Below are 17,155 nucleotides of genomic sequence, written 5' to 3'. Positions count from 1 at the left end.
GTCTTCCCAGCTGGGCAAAAATCGAAGACTATTGCTTTAAATCCTGAAATTAGGGCAATATAGCTCTTAAGAAAGAATGTGAACATTCTCACAAACATACCAGTTATCCATATTATTGATTGTATCAAAATTAAGAAGATGCTTTTGTCTACCTTTTCCTCCATTCTTCCATTAAGTTGGTTTGTCTGTGAAGAGACTGACAAATACTTTAGGAATTTTTCACTACAGAAATAGAGATGTGAAAAATGATAAGAACAGATGTTTACAACTCTTGGGAAGGATAATTCTACCTCCTTCATAAGCTCAAAATGAGGATTAAATGAGTTAATAGAAGTGTCGCACTTAAAATAGTGATTGACACACAGTATCCCCAGTCAATAAATGATATCCTCATTGCTGTTACCATCATTGTACAAATTTACTCTATTCAATACATAGAATTGGATGTGAGTGAACAAAAGCCCTCATACAAAAGGCAATACCAGATAGACCTAGCATCTTCTAAATTCAGTCTCATGGAAGATTTTTCCCCACCTACGTCTGTATCTTTCCTTGCAGATATCTCATTTTGACCTTAAACTTTAGGTTCAAATAATTTTAGGAGTAAGATGACTAAAATAAAGCTGGGTTTCTTTTCTTCAGAATCAGTTTATCATTTAAGTAATATCTCTTTCCTAAAAAAGAGTTTTATTCACATGAAAACATTTGTATGCATTTTGGTCACTCCTGTTGTTTACAGTAGAGGCACAGTGGCTGATAGATATAAAGGCTTAGATATAAGTTTAAATTGGCTATTTTTTTTTAAAGATTTTATTTATTCATGAGAGACACAGAGAGAGAGAGAAAGAGAGAGGCAGAGACACAGGCAGAGAGAGAAGCAGGCTCCATGCAGGGACCCCGACATGGGACTCGATCCCGGGTCTCCAGGATCATGCCCTGGGCCAAAGGCAGGCACTAAACCACTGAGCCACCCAGGCTGCCCTTGGCTCTTTCTTTTTATTATTAAAGTAAAGTTCACATGCAGTGTTATTTTAGTTTCAGGTGTACAACATAGTGATTCAACAATTCGATACATTATACAAGGCTTACCATGATAAGTGTAGTTATGTTCTGTAACCATACAGAGTTTTTACATTATTATTGATTTAGCTCAATGTTTTTAAAGCTATTTTCATAGCCAATTAGTTGAGTGTTTTTTTGTCTCAAGGCTATTATCTGACATTATTCAGTTTCAACAGAGGTGAAATTTAATTCTAATAACAATAAGTCATTTAGTGGCAGATTGTCTGATTTGAATTGTTGCTATGGGAACCCAATGAAAATGTATACCAAAATTCAATCTTCAATTTAAATAAATCCCTCAGTAATTTCATTTGCTTAAAAACTAATTCCAAATGAAGAAAGGGCATAATGCTAGCAAGTGTTTGGTAGCATGATAGCTATTTATATCACAAAATAGATTTTTTTAAGTTTTAATTTTAATTCCAGTTAGTTAACATACAGTGTTATATTAGTTTCAGGTGTACAATTTAGTGATTCAGTAATTCCATATATCACCCTGTGCTCATACAACAACACAAAAAAAGATTTAAAATCTGAAGTAAGCATAATGCCACATAGTGAATTCAGTTGTCACAATCAGTAAATGTTGCACGTACTTGGGACATTCACTCATCCTCTATGAATACAGGTAGGAAAGAATGAGGAGTTCCTTCTTATAATCCTGAAATCTAGGAGCTTGTTCTTACTCTGACTGCCATTGAATGTGACCTGGCATGAGTCCTTTAACCTCTGCCAAAAGTCTAACACTGGGTATATCATTACAAATAATTAATGGCATTATGGATTTGTGAAATAAATATAAGCATTTAATTTTGAATTTTTGAATTTTGGTTCTCAACCTAGAAGAAAAGACTGAATTCTGCTAAAATACCTGGTGTAACACCAAGTAATACTTTTGAAAAACACTCTGTATTTAACCTTGAGTTCAGTTGTTGAGAGACTCAATTTTCACTTAAAATGAATTGTACTAGGTCAGAATGGGCACAGTTCTGAAATAGAAAATCAACAAATAAATAATAATATATATAATAGTTCTTTTCTGCTTGAATTAATACCATTGCATTGGTAATGCCATTAATACCATTCGAATGCAAAGCAATAGTTGTATCAGTACGGTCAGAATGGTGTAAATGTTATAAATATTGATTATATTGTACACTACCATTGAGCAATTAGAAATGTAGATTATTTTGATTTCTTGAGAATCTTACTTAACATTATATAATAAATGTGTTTCCATGTATCTATGTGATCTTTGTTTTTGAAATGTTTAATGCCTGCTTAATAGCCCATTGAGTTACAACCCCCTATAGCTGGACCTTTAGGCTAATTCCCATTTTATACTATTATAAATAATAATACAGAGAAGCATCATTAGGGAAGCATCAGCTTTTTTTTTCCTCTTGTGAATTATTTATTAAGGATTAAACTGCTAGTAGGATAACTGGTTGAGAGCTTCAGCATTTTTATAGCTCTTGCAATGTGTTACCAGATTATTTTATAATGTCAGTACACAGTTGAGTAGAACAGTTTGCTTGAAGCCAACATTGAGGTTTTATTAAAATATATTTCTGAAAATGATAGTCATTTAAAATAGATACATTTGGGCATTTTTAACAAATCGTGATGAATTGAAGCAATTGAATTTAGTTAATTATTCATGTATGGCTTCCTGTTAAGAATTTCTAATAAAGGAATTTCAACCCAAGATATATTTTAGATCAGTACCTAATTCGGGTTACTGCAAGGTATATGGGACATATAATTCTCATTTTAATATAGAAGATAGTTACTGGTAATCCTTATCTCTAGCTCTAATTTAAGTGGCCTTAGCTATTTCACTAAAACCATGTATGCTGAGACAGCCACAGCACACTAGGAACTATAAGAAAAACATCAAGGGGCAATTTGTGTAGCATTTGCATTTATATTATAGCTAAGTAAACAATCCATGCATTAAGACTTGTAACCTGTACTCCAGAGAGTAAATTTCCCATATCTTTGGATTGTTTAGCATAACAACCTAGTAAAAGTCATTATCGCACAGCTAAAGTCATTTCTGTCCCCCATTTCAAATTATAAGGAGCCTAATTCTAGTAGTATCTGCAACTGAATTATCTTCAGTCCAAGGTCCTGGAATCCCAGTACATTGTATGTTAACACTTTTGCTTTGGCTCTTTTTCTCTGAGATGAAAAGAACTTCAGACGTAAATCAGTTTAGAAATTTTTAAAACTGACCTAAAATGCTTTGTGAACTACATTAAAACACTCTTCAGGCCAAGGCCAATCAGAGCCAGGATAGCCCTAAGTATATATAGTCTTCTCTGGGCAGTCAGAGAAGATTTTTGTGGTACAGGATGGTCCTGGGAAATCCAGCCTGCCTGGCAGTCATTTCTGGGTAAGAGAAATCTTCATGACTCACCCAGGTAACTGGCTGCACTATAAACCAAATTCTTCAGCAACCACAAATGTAACTAGACTTTGATGTCAGACTATCCTACATCTCAGAGTCTAATTCATTTTTTTCTACCCTCCACCTCCTGAAAGACTTGCCAAAACTATTCTCTAACTTGAGCAAAGCAAAACCTAAAAATCCCGGCTCCATTTTTAAAGTGTCCCAAATGGTAAGGGCGCCTGGGTGGCTCAGTCAGATAAGTGGCTGGTTCTCGATTTTGACTCAGGTCATGATCTCAGAGTCCTTGGATCAAGCCCCACATCAGTCTCCGTACTCATCGGGGAGTCTGCTTGAGGATTCTTTCTGTCCCTCTCCTTCTGCCCCTCCCCCTGCTCAAGTGCTATCTCTTTTTCTCTCCTCCCCCCCTCATAAATAAATCTTAAAAAATATAAAATGTACCAAGAGGTAAAATTTAATTCTATTGATATGGAGACACTTACAGTGTAACAACATAATTTGCAGTTTAATGTTATTTTATACTGTGTTTCTTTCTAGGAAACAGTAATGCTATTGTAAGGAAGGTCTAATGAACATATAAATGTGTTTTAGCACCTGATTCAAAAATTTGTATTTACTCTTAAATAAACTGATGGATAGAAGAAACGACATTGTTGATATGCTACTTTTCCCTTCTAGGAGCATTTCATGGAAGTAATTCGAAACCAGGAATTTGTATTATTACCAGCCAGTGAAATTGCAAAGCTTTTGGCGAGTGATGACATGAACATTCCTAATGAGGAGACAATACTGAATGCACTTCTTACTTGGGTTCGTCATGATTTGGAACAGAGACGGAAAGATCTCAGTAAACTTTTGGCTTATATTAGGCTACCTCTTCTTGCACCCCAGGTAAACTATTTTTGATTATTTAAAATCAGTATCCTAATTTCAACAATATTTGGGTATTGATTTTATGTTAATCATGTTAATACGTACATGTCTGTAGGTTTTTTCCTTTGGCTATTCTATTCAATAAGGCTATTTTACCTATACTCCTATGAAATGTGTAGGTGAAAAGATACTTAGCTAAAAAAACTTCTGCTTGTGTTTTTGACCCAGAAGGTCTGGCTGCCTAAATTACGTCAATTAAATAACATTGTCCCTAAGGGGGTTAGTAATTTTATTTGACTCAGCTTACAAACCTATCCTAGCAATTGGAGAATTAGTAAAGCTGCGGGTTAAATTTGCAGTAGATGCCAGGAGCCAGAAAATGTAAATTAATTCATTTGCTACACATCTATTAAGTATCCGTTAAATGCCAGATTCTGGTGATGTATTAACTGAGGCATGGTAAGAGTTCCAGCTCTGGCATTTTTTTTTAGATTTTATTTATTTATTCATGACAGAGAGAGAGAGAGAGAGAGAAACAGGCAGAGGGAGAAGCAGGCTCCGTGCAGGGATCCTGACGTGGGACTCGATCCTGGGTCTCCAGGATCACACTCCGGGCTGAAGGTGGCGCTAAACCGCTGGGCCACTGGGACTGCCCTCCAGCTCTGACATTTTAAAACTCTGTGTCTTGGCATAGTCACACACCCCATTCTCTTATATCTGTTAGGTGGAGATAACATCCTCTTTGACTATCTCTCAGGATTATTGTAAAGATGATAAAAGTGCTCGGTGAGATCAAATGTGCTACAAATAATCATGGTAGAATTATTAGCATTATTTTAGAATTGAGAGATATCTAGTTAGTGTATTCAAGGCAATCAGTCAGAACACATTTGCATGCATACTTTCCCCTTTGTACAGTTTTAACCGGAATATACTGTGGTCCCCCCCCTTATCTGCAGTTTCACGTTCCCATGGTGTCAGTTACCCGTGGTCAGCCATGGTCAGGAAGCAGGTGATCCTCCTTCTGACCTCTTGTTGGAAGGTCAGCGGTAGCCAACTACACATCACAGAGCCTGTGTCACTCACTTCACTTCATCTCATCACATAGGCATTTTATCATCTCGTGTCATCACGAGAGGAAGGAAGGTGCATAAGATACTTAGACCATATTCACATAACTTTTATTACAGTTTCATTGTTCTATTTTATTATCTGTTATTCTCTTACTGTGCCTGACTTTTAAATTAAACTTTATCATAGGTATGTATGTATAGGAAAAAAATATATATGGGGTTCAGTACTATTTGTGGTTTCAGGCATCCCCTGAGGTTCTTGGAACATATCCTCCATGGTTAAGGGAGACCACTGTACTATAATTTCCTCTACCTCCTTTACTGCTTATCCTGAAGGCTTGAATTAGAGAAAGAGGCCTTGAAAGTACAAGAAGAATGAGCTGTGACTACTCAAGCTCAGATTTTTGTTGTTCGAGTGCCATAAATTTTATCTTATTTGTATTTATCTTGAGGATTATGTATTTCATCTAGCAGTTGTTAGCAGAAGTCACTGTTTGCTCTCTACCTTATAAAAACAAAAAGTACTACCAATCCTTAATAAGAAAGACTTCCTTTTCAGAGGTAAACTATCATATGAATTCGTAGAAGTGAAACCATATGAAATGTTGACAATTCAAGAAAACTAACATTCTAAAACGTTTCCCTTGAAATCAGATTTCAAAAAGAGAGTTCTGTTTTACTGGTACCTAGCTGAAGTTTTTTCCTTATCATTTTCTAGGTTAAAGAAAATTAAATCTAAAAAATCCTAGTAGACTTTGAAAAGAATCTGTGTGATTCCATAACCTGACAATTGACTTAAGTCCTGCAGTTTCAAATATTTATGATACTATATTTGCATGATTCCTAGAGACATTTCACGTTTCTGTTATCCAGGATACTGCTGATAATCATAACCACAAGATCTTAGAGTGGAAAGGCACTCATTTAGCCTAACACCTGTTGTACAAATGAAGTAACCAGCCAAAAAAGTAAAACCATATGCTCACAATCCTAAAGTGATTGCATAAATTTCTGTCCTTCTGCATTGTAGTTTTATTTGCCTTTGCTACTTGGCTAACATAGAGCTAATAAGAGACAGAGTTAAGTTCTGTGCCTTTTTCACTGAACCATTCTGCCCCTTGAACATATTGTGTGTAAAATTTCTGGGTTGGGGAGGTATATCAAGTGGAGGAAGAAGTAAGTTAAAAAATAAATGTGTGATTATGATATAATGAGAGGAAGGCTGTGATGAATATATGAATATGGCATTATAAAAATAATTGGAGTAGCCCACCCAGGCTGATGGTGGGGAAGCTGGGAGAACTTTCTGAAGTGTCACTTGGTCGGCATACTGAGTAGCTACCCAGAAGACTGGGGCATGATAGCCCAGGAGAGATAGGAGACTGGACCTAGTTATGGAGTCGTGAGCAAATACATCAAGCAAGAGAGCTTTAATGGCTCAAGTGCAGACATAAAAGGGCAGAGTGGGAAGACAAAGAATCTCTGGCTATGCCAAGGAGTTTGCATTTTATCCCCAAAGCAGTGGGGAAGCACTAAAGGATTTTAAGCAGGGAATGATATAAGTACCATCTTGCTTAGGAAGAAGGATCCTCTCTAACTGTATTGCGGAAATTGAATTAGAGCAGTCAAAGTAGAAATCCATTAGGAAGACTATTGTATTCAGACAAGTGAATTAGGTGCTTGCTGGCAGTGCAGGTAGAGAAATTACCAGGCTCAGCTGTTTAGGATGTAGAATTGGTACAACTTAAAGGTGTGGGGTACAAAAAAAAGGGGATCCAGAATGATTCTGATTTGTGCAACTAAGTTAAGGGAAGTGCTGTCATTTAAGGCAAAAAATACAAAATGGAGTGCTGATTTTACAGTGGAAAGAAGATGGAAGAATTGTGTTCCCAGAGTTTCTTGGTACCTTTCATCCTCTTGGAGTCTAGGAAGAAGTTTTGAAAACTTCTTATTTAGGTTGTTGCAGCCAAAAGGAAGAGAATGACTTGGCCAAAGCAAAAGCAAGGGCACTAGAGATGGAACCCTCAGAAACAGTAGTGTTTAGTAGTAATTCCTAAATTTGCCTAAATAACTGGAGGGCCATTAAAAAGAGATTTTAAAATTAAATTAAAATAATAAAATAAAATAAAATAAAATAAAATAGATTCTAAGGTCAAGGAGGAGGAAATTTTAACATAATCTGATATTACACAGGAGACATGATAAGGACAGAAGATCCACTGGATTAACCCAGTTATTCTCATGAAGAAAACATTGGATTATATTCTGTATGTTTTATTGTAAAAGATAGAAACATATGACAATTATTTAAACTGTCCAGTGGGTATCAAATAATAAGTGACTAATATTTAAAAATTGCTACCAAGTCCACTTACCTAAAGAATTTACTTTGTAAATAGGTGAAGCAGATTAAGAATACACTTATCATGATGAGCACTGAGTAATGTAGAGTTGCCAAATCATTATATTATACACCTGAAGCTAATATAACACTATATGTTAATTATAGTGGAATTAAACAAAATAAATGAAATTTAAAAACAATAAATAAAATTTTTAAAAAGAATTTATTTTGTGAAATAGTTTCTTTCCCAATGAGCTTTTACCCTACTTTGTTAATATGAAACACTATTGAGTCTAGCTAGAAAGGATGTAACTTACATATATAGTAATTTTTTATAGTGTCTCCCATAGTAGATCCTTAAAATGACCTAAGAAATATATATGTAATTGTCATCCTCTACCAAATGATCATTTAGTGTGGTTTGTTGTGATGTGTTTTTTTTTTTAATTCTGAATAATCCAGAAGATACATGTTTGTGGATTTTTGTTTACCTTTGAATGCATCACAAGTTTTTCTATTTGATCAAGCTTCAAACAATGTGGATAGGAATACTAGGAGAAGTGTACATTATTTAAAATATTTTGACACCTAAATTCTTAAAGTTCCCAATGGTTAGCTTGCATTATAAGTATCTTGGTCTTCACTATTCTGTTCTCAATTCTCATTACTGTTTTTTACTGAAAGTCAAAAATATAAAATGAGCCAGTATTTACCTTTACCATTCTTTTAATTTACCTGTTTTTGATGCCGAAACATTTTTAAAACCTGTAGAATTCAGAAATATTCACATTCTATTTTATACACTAAGTAGTACTGGGACAGTTGTAGAGAAATAATCATATGGAGATTAGGTATGTGAGTAAGGATAAAAATTTACACATTGAAAATGTTTCTTTTTTCTACATATTTTCATTTAAGTTATTTGTCATTCTCTAATAGTGGATAAGACACATAGTGTTCACCTAAAATGCAGAGAATACAAGTCTGTATTTTTTCTCTTTCAGTGCCTTCTGAATGATTTTCCAAATGATTTCTGGTACCTTCCATTTGATTAATCTGATATGTGGGTTAATGGTTTTACATTCCCTTCTGTTACTCTCATCTCCTACTTAAATATGATTAATCCCATTATTCATTAAGTATAGAGACTGTTAGCATGATTAAAAATATATTTTAGGGATCCCTGGGTGGCGCAGCAGTTTAGCGCCTGCCTTTGGCCCAGGGCGCGATCCTGGAGATCTGGGATCGAGTCCCACGTCGCGCTCCCGGTGCATGGAGCCTGCTTCTCTCTCTGCCTATGTCTCTGCCTCTCTCTCTCTCTCTCTCTCTCTCTCTCTCTCTGTGTGTGACTATCATAAATAAATAAAAATTTTAAAATATGTATATATTTTTTTTACTTCAAATTGCAGTAACTATTAAGTCTCCCAAGACTTTACTTTCTATAATTTTTTCACATTTATTTTTATTTAGAAAGGACTAATTACATATAGCAAAAGTAATATAAACATTAAGATCAGTCAAAATGAGCCAACTCAGTGCATATTCAGCAACGGTTTCTATAGCAAATATAACTATATTTTGTGTGTGTAGAAAAAATATGGAATAATTAATATCATAATATATACTCTGGCACAGGTCCTGAGACTTATGTCTTAATTTGGCTTTTTTACTGTTAGCATGCTGTTCTCAGTTTCCAAAAACCATGAACTTTTTTTTACAGTGACTTTTGTTAGAGACTCTTCCATTATCAAGATATGAACATATTCTCAACATTATTACTCATTTGCATTTGCAAAGTAAAACTGCATTCCCCACCCACTCAAATGGCTAAAATAAAAGGAGATAGTAACAACTGTTAGTAGAAATGTGGAGGAACAGGAACCCTCATATATTGCTGGTGGGAACATAAAATGATGTAGCTACTTGGAAAATTGTTTGGCAGTTTCTTAAAAAGTTAACATGTATTTACCATATAACCCAGCAATTCTATTTCTAGTTATCTACCCAAGAGAAATGAAAACATTTATCTACATAAAGACTTGCATGCAAATGCTCGTAGCAGTTTTATTCATAACAGCCAAAAACTGGAAATAATCTGTGTCCATCAACTGTGAACAGATAGACAAAATGTGGTATATCCGTAAATGGAATATCATTTAGCAATAAAAAGAAGTACTAAGGAACACTCATGCACTGTTGGTGGAAATTTAAATTGGCCTCACCACTGTGGAAGACAGTATGGAGGTTCTTCAGAACATTAAAAATAGAAATACCATATGATCCAGTAATTCCACTACTGAGTATTTATCCAAAGAAAACAACACTCATTCAAAAAATTATACACAATCCTGTGTTTATTGCAGCATTACTTAAAATAGCTAAGATATGGAAGCAACCCATGATTCCATCAATAGATGAGTGGATAAAGAATATGTGGTATACACACACACACACACACACACACACACACACCAGAATATTATTCAGCCATAAAAATGGATGAGATCTTGCCATCTGTGACAATATAGATAGGCCTAGAAGGTGTTACACTGAGTGAAAGAAGTCAGACAGAGAAAGACAAATACCATTGATTTAACTTCTATGTGGAATCTAAAAACAAAAAGAATCAGAGCCATAAGTACAAACTGATGGTTGCCAGAGCAGTAGAGGTTGGGGGATGAACAAAATGGGTAAAGGGGAGTGGGAGATATAGGGTTCTGCATATGGAATAAATAAGTCATGGGTAAAAAAGACAGCATAGGGAATATAGCCAGTGGTATTGTAACAGTGTTGAACAGTGACCAATGGTGGGTAAGCATACACTTGTGGTGGGCATAATGTATAGAGTTGTTGAATCACTATGTTGTACACCTGAAACAATGTTGTACACTGTGTACCAACTACAATAAAAAAAAATTTTTATGAAAGAAATGAAGTACTGATACATGCTACACATGGGTAAACCTTAAAAACATAATTTTAAAAAGCAAGTCAGCATATTGTATGGCTTTATATAAAACATCCCCCCAAAAAGGCAAATCTATAGAGACACATAAGCCCATGAGACAGGAGATGGGAAACAGTTTAAACAGCATGTGAGCTCTAACTGGGGTGATGAAAATGTTCCAAAACTGTTTATGGTCATGGTTGTACAACTTGGCAGATTTGCTAAAAAACCACTGAATTATATACTTGAAATAGTGAATCATGTGATATGTAAAATGTGTCTTATATTATCAAATACTGTCCTGCAGTGTATCAAAAGAATGATACACTATGACCAGGCAAGCCTTTTTCCTTTTTCCGTGATTATAAGTAAATCTGTCAAGAAAATTATATCAATAAGTTAAAGGAGAAAAAGCCATATGATCATATCATTTGTAAAAGGCATTTGGGAAAAATGTGGGAACCATTCTCAGTTTTAAAACTCTGAAGTAAAATAGAAAGAGAAGAAAATAGCCTAAATAGAATAAAGATGGATTACTAAATGCTATAGCAACTTTCATCCTAAATAGTCAAACACTAAAACCATATCAATTCAAACCAGAAAAGGGGTACTCTGTATCACTAATTATTTAACATTGCTTTATGTTTTAGCAATTGTAATAATAAAATACAAATGAAGTAATTGGCATACACATTAGAAAGAGATGTCAACTATCCCTGTAGGGTGGTGATTATGATTGTATGCCTAATAACTACAGTTTTATAAGGGAATGTGGTAAAATAATAGATTATAATATAAGGATAAAATAATCAAAAGGTTTTTCTCTCCAGCAAAATATTTGCAGAATGTAAATTTAAGAATCCATTCCCAATAGCAATAAAAATAATAAAATCTGTAATATGTATATTAAATATGTATATTTAATACAAGAAAGGCATAAGACCTATATGAAGAAAGGTATACAGCAAATGGAAAGGCTTCCTGAATGGAAAGACAATATCATAAAAATGTAAATTCTTCCACAATTAATAAATAATTTAATGCAGTTCATATTAGAATTCCAACAGGGTCAAGATGGTGAAGGGGAATTAGATAAATTTATCTTTAGCTTATATGGAAAGTTAAAAACTCAAAAATAGCCAAGAAAACTATGAAAATGAACAGTAAGGATAGATTTATATCAGAAAACCAGAGTGTGCTATAAAGACACTAAAAAATTTGATATTAGAGTAGGAATAGACAAATAGATCAATGGAAAAGAATAAAGAATCGGAAAACAGGTCTCATATATCCTGAGATATATTTATAAGAATATAATATATAAACAAAGTTCAATTCACTTGAAAATGAAGATTATTTAATAAATGGTGGTGGTACAGAACTGGCCATCTACCTTGAAGGAAATTAAAATATTCTTCAGCTCATACTCTATTTAAAAATTAATTTCACATGAATCAATAGTAAATAAAAGAAATACAGCAAAAAGAGGGGTGGGAGGTAGTTGGAGAAATAAACACAAAAGGAAAAGAAATGCATTTTTTAAAAGTCAGGATGAAATCATTTCTATACATTTGTATAAAATTACATAAAGTTTAAAACTTGGATTCAATGAAGCAGAAGGGATTTAAATTTTTTTAGGGTAATCACCATTTAGAGTTCTTTGCCCTTAAGAAACTGTAAGGTGTTTTTGCTGTTGTTTTTTTTTTAGAAGGGGGAGGGGCACAGGGAGAGGAAGAGAGAGAATCTCAAGCAGACTCCCTGCCTAGCACAGAGCCCTTCTAAGGGTTAGATCTCAGGACCCTGAGATCATGACCTGGGCCAAAATCAAGAGTTGGATGCTGACCCATTGAGTTACCCAGGCACCCCTGCTGTTCTTTGAGCACTGTTTAGAGAGGTCAGGTAAATGCAGTCTAATTAGTCAATTTCTATTTATAATTACTCTTCTTCAGTTAAAATTATTTCTAATTTTAAAAATAAAGTGATTTTTTTAGAAAAGCAGTAAAAAAGATTATTAAAAAGCACCAATTTCTCCACTATCCAGAGAAAAGCACTATTCAGGTTTCAGAGCATACCACCTATCTTCTTCAATTTATATTTTTCAATGAAACTTAAAATGCCGATCTTGTAAATATTGAATATATTAGTTAAAAATAGGTGTCCAGGGGAGACCTGGGTGGCTCAGCGGTTGAGCATCTGCCTTTCGCTCAGGGTGTGATTCCGAGTCCAGGGATCAAGTCTTGCATTGGGCTCCCTGCATCGAGCCTGCTTCTCCCTCTGTCTGTGTCTCTACCTCTGTGTGTGTGTGTCTCATGAATAAATAAATAAAATCTTAAAAAAAAAAAAGTGTCCAGGCTTGGATTTTTTTTTCCTAGTGAGATCATTTCCATTTGTGAACTATATGTTCTTTTAATTACTATTTTCTTGCTCATTTAGTATACATCCTCACCACTCTTTTCTAGTTCCTGGCAGACATGGAAAATAATGCACTTTTTCGGGATGATATAGAATGTCAGAAACTTATTATGGAAGCAATGAAGTACCATTTATTACCAGAGAGACGACCCATGTTACAAAGCCCTCGGACAAAACCTAGAAAGTCAACAGTTGGAACATTATTTGCAGTTGGAGGAATGGATTCAACAAAAGGTATTAAATAATCTTTTATTTGGGGGAACAAGGGGGAAAAAAAAGAAGTTTTAGTTAGTAACAACACATGACCAAAGAGCTCTTTAGAGAAACAGCTGGTTCCAGGACTGGAAAAATACAAGGTAAACCCAGAACATCTTATAGTCCCAGAAAATAAAGAAGTGCTCAACAACTACTGAAGACAGTACAAGGGACAGAAGAGACAGTTTGTAGGGACCACCACTGTCCAAATCTGGGATAATTTCAACACCAAAATAGATAATGATGATAAAAGATTATCATTTATTAAATCAGTATGTATTCATGAGTCCACACTGGTACAAATAAAGACGAGGGGAGGGACAGCTTTAGAATTATTATTAGAAGGCCAACTAATAATTACAGAAAGAAAGGACTAAAAAAATTATAATTTATCATGATAACTAATTCAGTCAAAAATTATCAATAGATGCTACCACCAGTAGGTGAAAGTTTGAGAACAGATAATTAGCTTCAACTCAATGTATCTTCCAACCACTTGCTTATTAGTGACAAAGGGTAAACTAGTATCTTTACAGTGGAGAAACGGGGCAGACAGCACATCAACCGAATGAGCTATTATCCTATGGCCAGTAATGAGACTAATCAGCAGCATGTGCCTCTTAGGAGTATACAAAGGACAACTCAGCTGTACATCTGTGGTATCCTCGCCAGAAGTGAACAACTCAAATTTAATCGTGAGGAAAAAACAAACAAATCCAAGTTGAGAGACGTTCTCCAAAATGACTTCTGTGTCTGTAGTTTTCCAAAATGTTAATGTCGCAAAATACAGAAAAGACTCAGGAATTCGTGCCACATTTCAGGAGACTGAAGAGATATGACAGCTATTATACTGCATCACCTTGAATTTCTTTTGCTCTAAAGGACATAACTGGAGCAGGTGATAACATCCAAATAAAGTCTGTTGGTCAGATAACAGCGTTGTGTAAATGTTAAGTTCCAGATTTCGATGATTGTATTGTTCCGTAACAGGGTTTCTTGCTTTGAGAAAGATACACTGAAATATTTAGAGTACAAGGGCATCATCTCTACAACTTGATCTTAAAACAGTTCAGGAAAAAAAAAATTATACACATGCGTATACAGCAAAAGCAAATGTAAAACAACATTTGGGAAATCTGGGGTTAAGGTATTTGGGAATTCTTTGTACTGTTTTTGCAACAGTTGTTACAGCAACAATAATAGTAACAAACATCATGTATAGTGCCTCCTCTGCCAGGTGGTGTGCTAGAAGCTTTCTGTGTATTATCTCTCAGTACATTGATCTTCCTTTCCTCTGAATTCCTAGCACTGATAGCCTGCAATCCCCTGACAGCACCTCTCTGACTTGGGAATACATCTCTGAACTCACTTCATTCTACTTCTCCCCTCACTCTTCCAGTTCTAGCCCTGCTGGCTTCCGCTTCCTTCATGGAACAAGTCAAACATTCTCCCACATCTGGGCTACTCCATTAGCTGTTCCCTCTCCTGGAATGCCTAGCAGAAATTATTCACTCATCTCCAAACATCAATTTACAAAAAAAAAAAAAAAGACTTTCATGGCCAATCATCACCTGTCCATCACTTTCTAATCTTTTGCCTACCTCCTTCTATCTCATTCTTCTGCTTATATTTCTTCATAACACCTGATCTGTCTACTTCTTCCCCCCAAGTAAGCTCTGGGAAGCAAGAAACTTGTTTTGTTTTGTTTTTCTCAACAATATATCCCACAGCACCTAGAACAGTTCCTTGCACATAGGCAGCATCAATAAATATTTGCCATATAAATGAAGGTTGTCCTTCCCCATTTCTTGAATTATTTGTATGACTGAAGCCCTCGATGCATTATTCACATCTAAAGATTTCCATGTGACATCTTTAATGAATATAAAAATAGGAGCTCTAATTGGAAGAGTTTTACTGTAATTTAACTTTTAGCTTTATGGTAACAAAGATATGGATGTAGATATTATCTCATATAATATGGTGCTTTATATTTGTAGATGCTTAAGGTCTAAATAAGGCTTGATCACTGAATGGTACAGAAATATGTAAAGTTAGAAAACTGGTGAGAGTTATTGTATAAATATTTGAAATTTTTAGAGAGTGCCGCAGTCCAGGTAATCAACTTGCAAATACTTATTGTTTACTGTATGCCTGGAACTGGTGTTCAGCCTTGTAGTCCTTACTAGCACTCCTTCCTTTCTATCTTTTCCTCTCTTTTTCAAGGCTTTGTTATTTCTCTATTGCTTGTACTCTTGTGTTGCTTTTATTCTCATATTTTCAACTTGCATAAAATACTTGTTCACTGCTCAGCTTTCATCTCAAACTATGTGTATTCAAGTCTTCTCTGACCATGTGTCCCAGACTTGAGGACTTGGAACTACAATTCATTGTTTTTCAATGGCATCAATGGACATCATCCCTGGCTCATTTAAGCAGATAAAGAAGGCTGTTCAAAATGGTGAAGAACTATATCCACTGTACCTTACTTATCATGCCTGCCTTGGATTTTAAATCCTAGGTTCAAGTAAGGTAGGTTACTAGCTTTAGGATAGTCCTGAACCCTAAACTTCTAAGGACGGTGAGAATAAATATCTGTCTTTCCAGGTTTATGGGAGATTCAGTTCCTGCCTCTCATCAAACCTCTTTTGTACAGTGGAAAAGTTCCCATGCATAAGCAGGGGAGCTCAGCTACTAAGTACCAAAGTAAATAATACACTTCCCTCCCTCCCTCCCTCCCTCTCTTCCTTCCAGATCTTATCTTCTGACAATCACCAAGTCTTCTTTCAAATGGGTCTTATCCTTCTAAATTTCCATTGCTACTTTCCAGTTCCTGGTAGCCTCCTATCAGCCTACATCTTTTAATCATGTTCATTTAGTGTGAATAGCATTCATTCATTGTGTTGTTACTATGTGCCCGGAATTATGCTAAGTGCCTCACCTATCATTTTTAATCTCATATTCATAATAATTCTAAGAGCTGAATGTTGTTATTGCCCTAGGATACCTGTCCCTAGAAAAGTTAACTGTCTTTCCCAGGAGTACACAGCTAACGAGTGATGGAATCAGGATTCAAATAAGGCAAGGACTCTGGAGACTACACCCTCTGCTTCATTAATTCTTCTGTTTACATAACATTTCTCTGCTCAACGCTACAGTGATCTTCATTTCTTACCACATAAGATGTAAAATCCTCTTTCTAGTTTCCAAGATTTTCTGTAATCTGGCCATTATTACTTGACCAGCTTTATTTCTGAGTCTTTCCTAGATGCCAGTTGTTCTCACCTTCTATCCGATGCAAGCTATCTTCCCTGGCCATAACTTATTTTATACCCAAAGTCTTTATAATGAAGAGCAATTTGCATCCAGTCTGGATCATTGGGTTCTTGGTCCTTTCATATACCTTAGTACAGGGCCCAACAAATAAGCTGGAAATGTTTCTAAATAGCCATTAAGAAAAAGTTAGAATATATTTCTGCTTACTTTTTAATTTTTTTTTCTGCTTACTTTTTTAAAGGTTAATCTTTTAGTATAAGGAAGTTTTAACCTTTTATATAGAATTTTGTAATTATTAGGAATTTGTTACTTGAAGATATTTGGGTTTTATTTTTTTTAAGAATTATGTTTGCTCACACAAACATACTTTTCCATGACATGTTGCCATCTTAACTAATTATATCAAAAAAAAAAAAAAGCCACATTTTCAAAATAGTTTATATTCTGAGGTTCTGGATAAACATGGATTTGGGGGGAGAACACTGTTCAACAGCCCTGAT

At 35.0% G+C, this 17,155-nt stretch overlaps 1 protein-coding gene and 1 long non-coding RNA gene across 8 annotated transcripts in view; one reads left to right on the top strand and one right to left on the bottom strand.

The window, feature by feature from the left end:
• Window positions 1–17,155, bottom strand: part of LOC112654174 (uncharacterized) — a 72,628-nt gene that overhangs the window by 19,144 nt on the left and 36,329 nt on the right. The window lies entirely within an intron of this gene.
• The window catches only part of KLHL5 (kelch like family member 5), an 88,398-nt gene that overhangs the window by 37,870 nt on the left and 33,373 nt on the right, over window positions 1–17,155 (top strand). For all 7 annotated transcript variants that reach the window (XM_025438652.3, XM_025438654.3, XM_035714507.2 and 4 more), the window contains 2 exons: window positions 4,154–4,366; window positions 13,172–13,358. In XM_025438652.3, the coding sequence (XP_025294437.1) occupies window positions 4,154–4,366; window positions 13,172–13,358 (400 nt within the window). The remainder of the gene's footprint in view (window positions 1–4,153; window positions 4,367–13,171; window positions 13,359–17,155) is intronic.

Source organism: Canis lupus, chromosome 3 (assembly GCF_003254725.2).
Source record: "Canis lupus dingo isolate Sandy chromosome 3, ASM325472v2, whole genome shotgun sequence".
In the NCBI taxonomy this organism is placed as follows: domain Eukaryota; kingdom Metazoa; phylum Chordata; class Mammalia; order Carnivora; family Canidae; genus Canis; species Canis lupus.
This window is presented reverse-complemented; position numbering and strand designations above follow the sequence as displayed.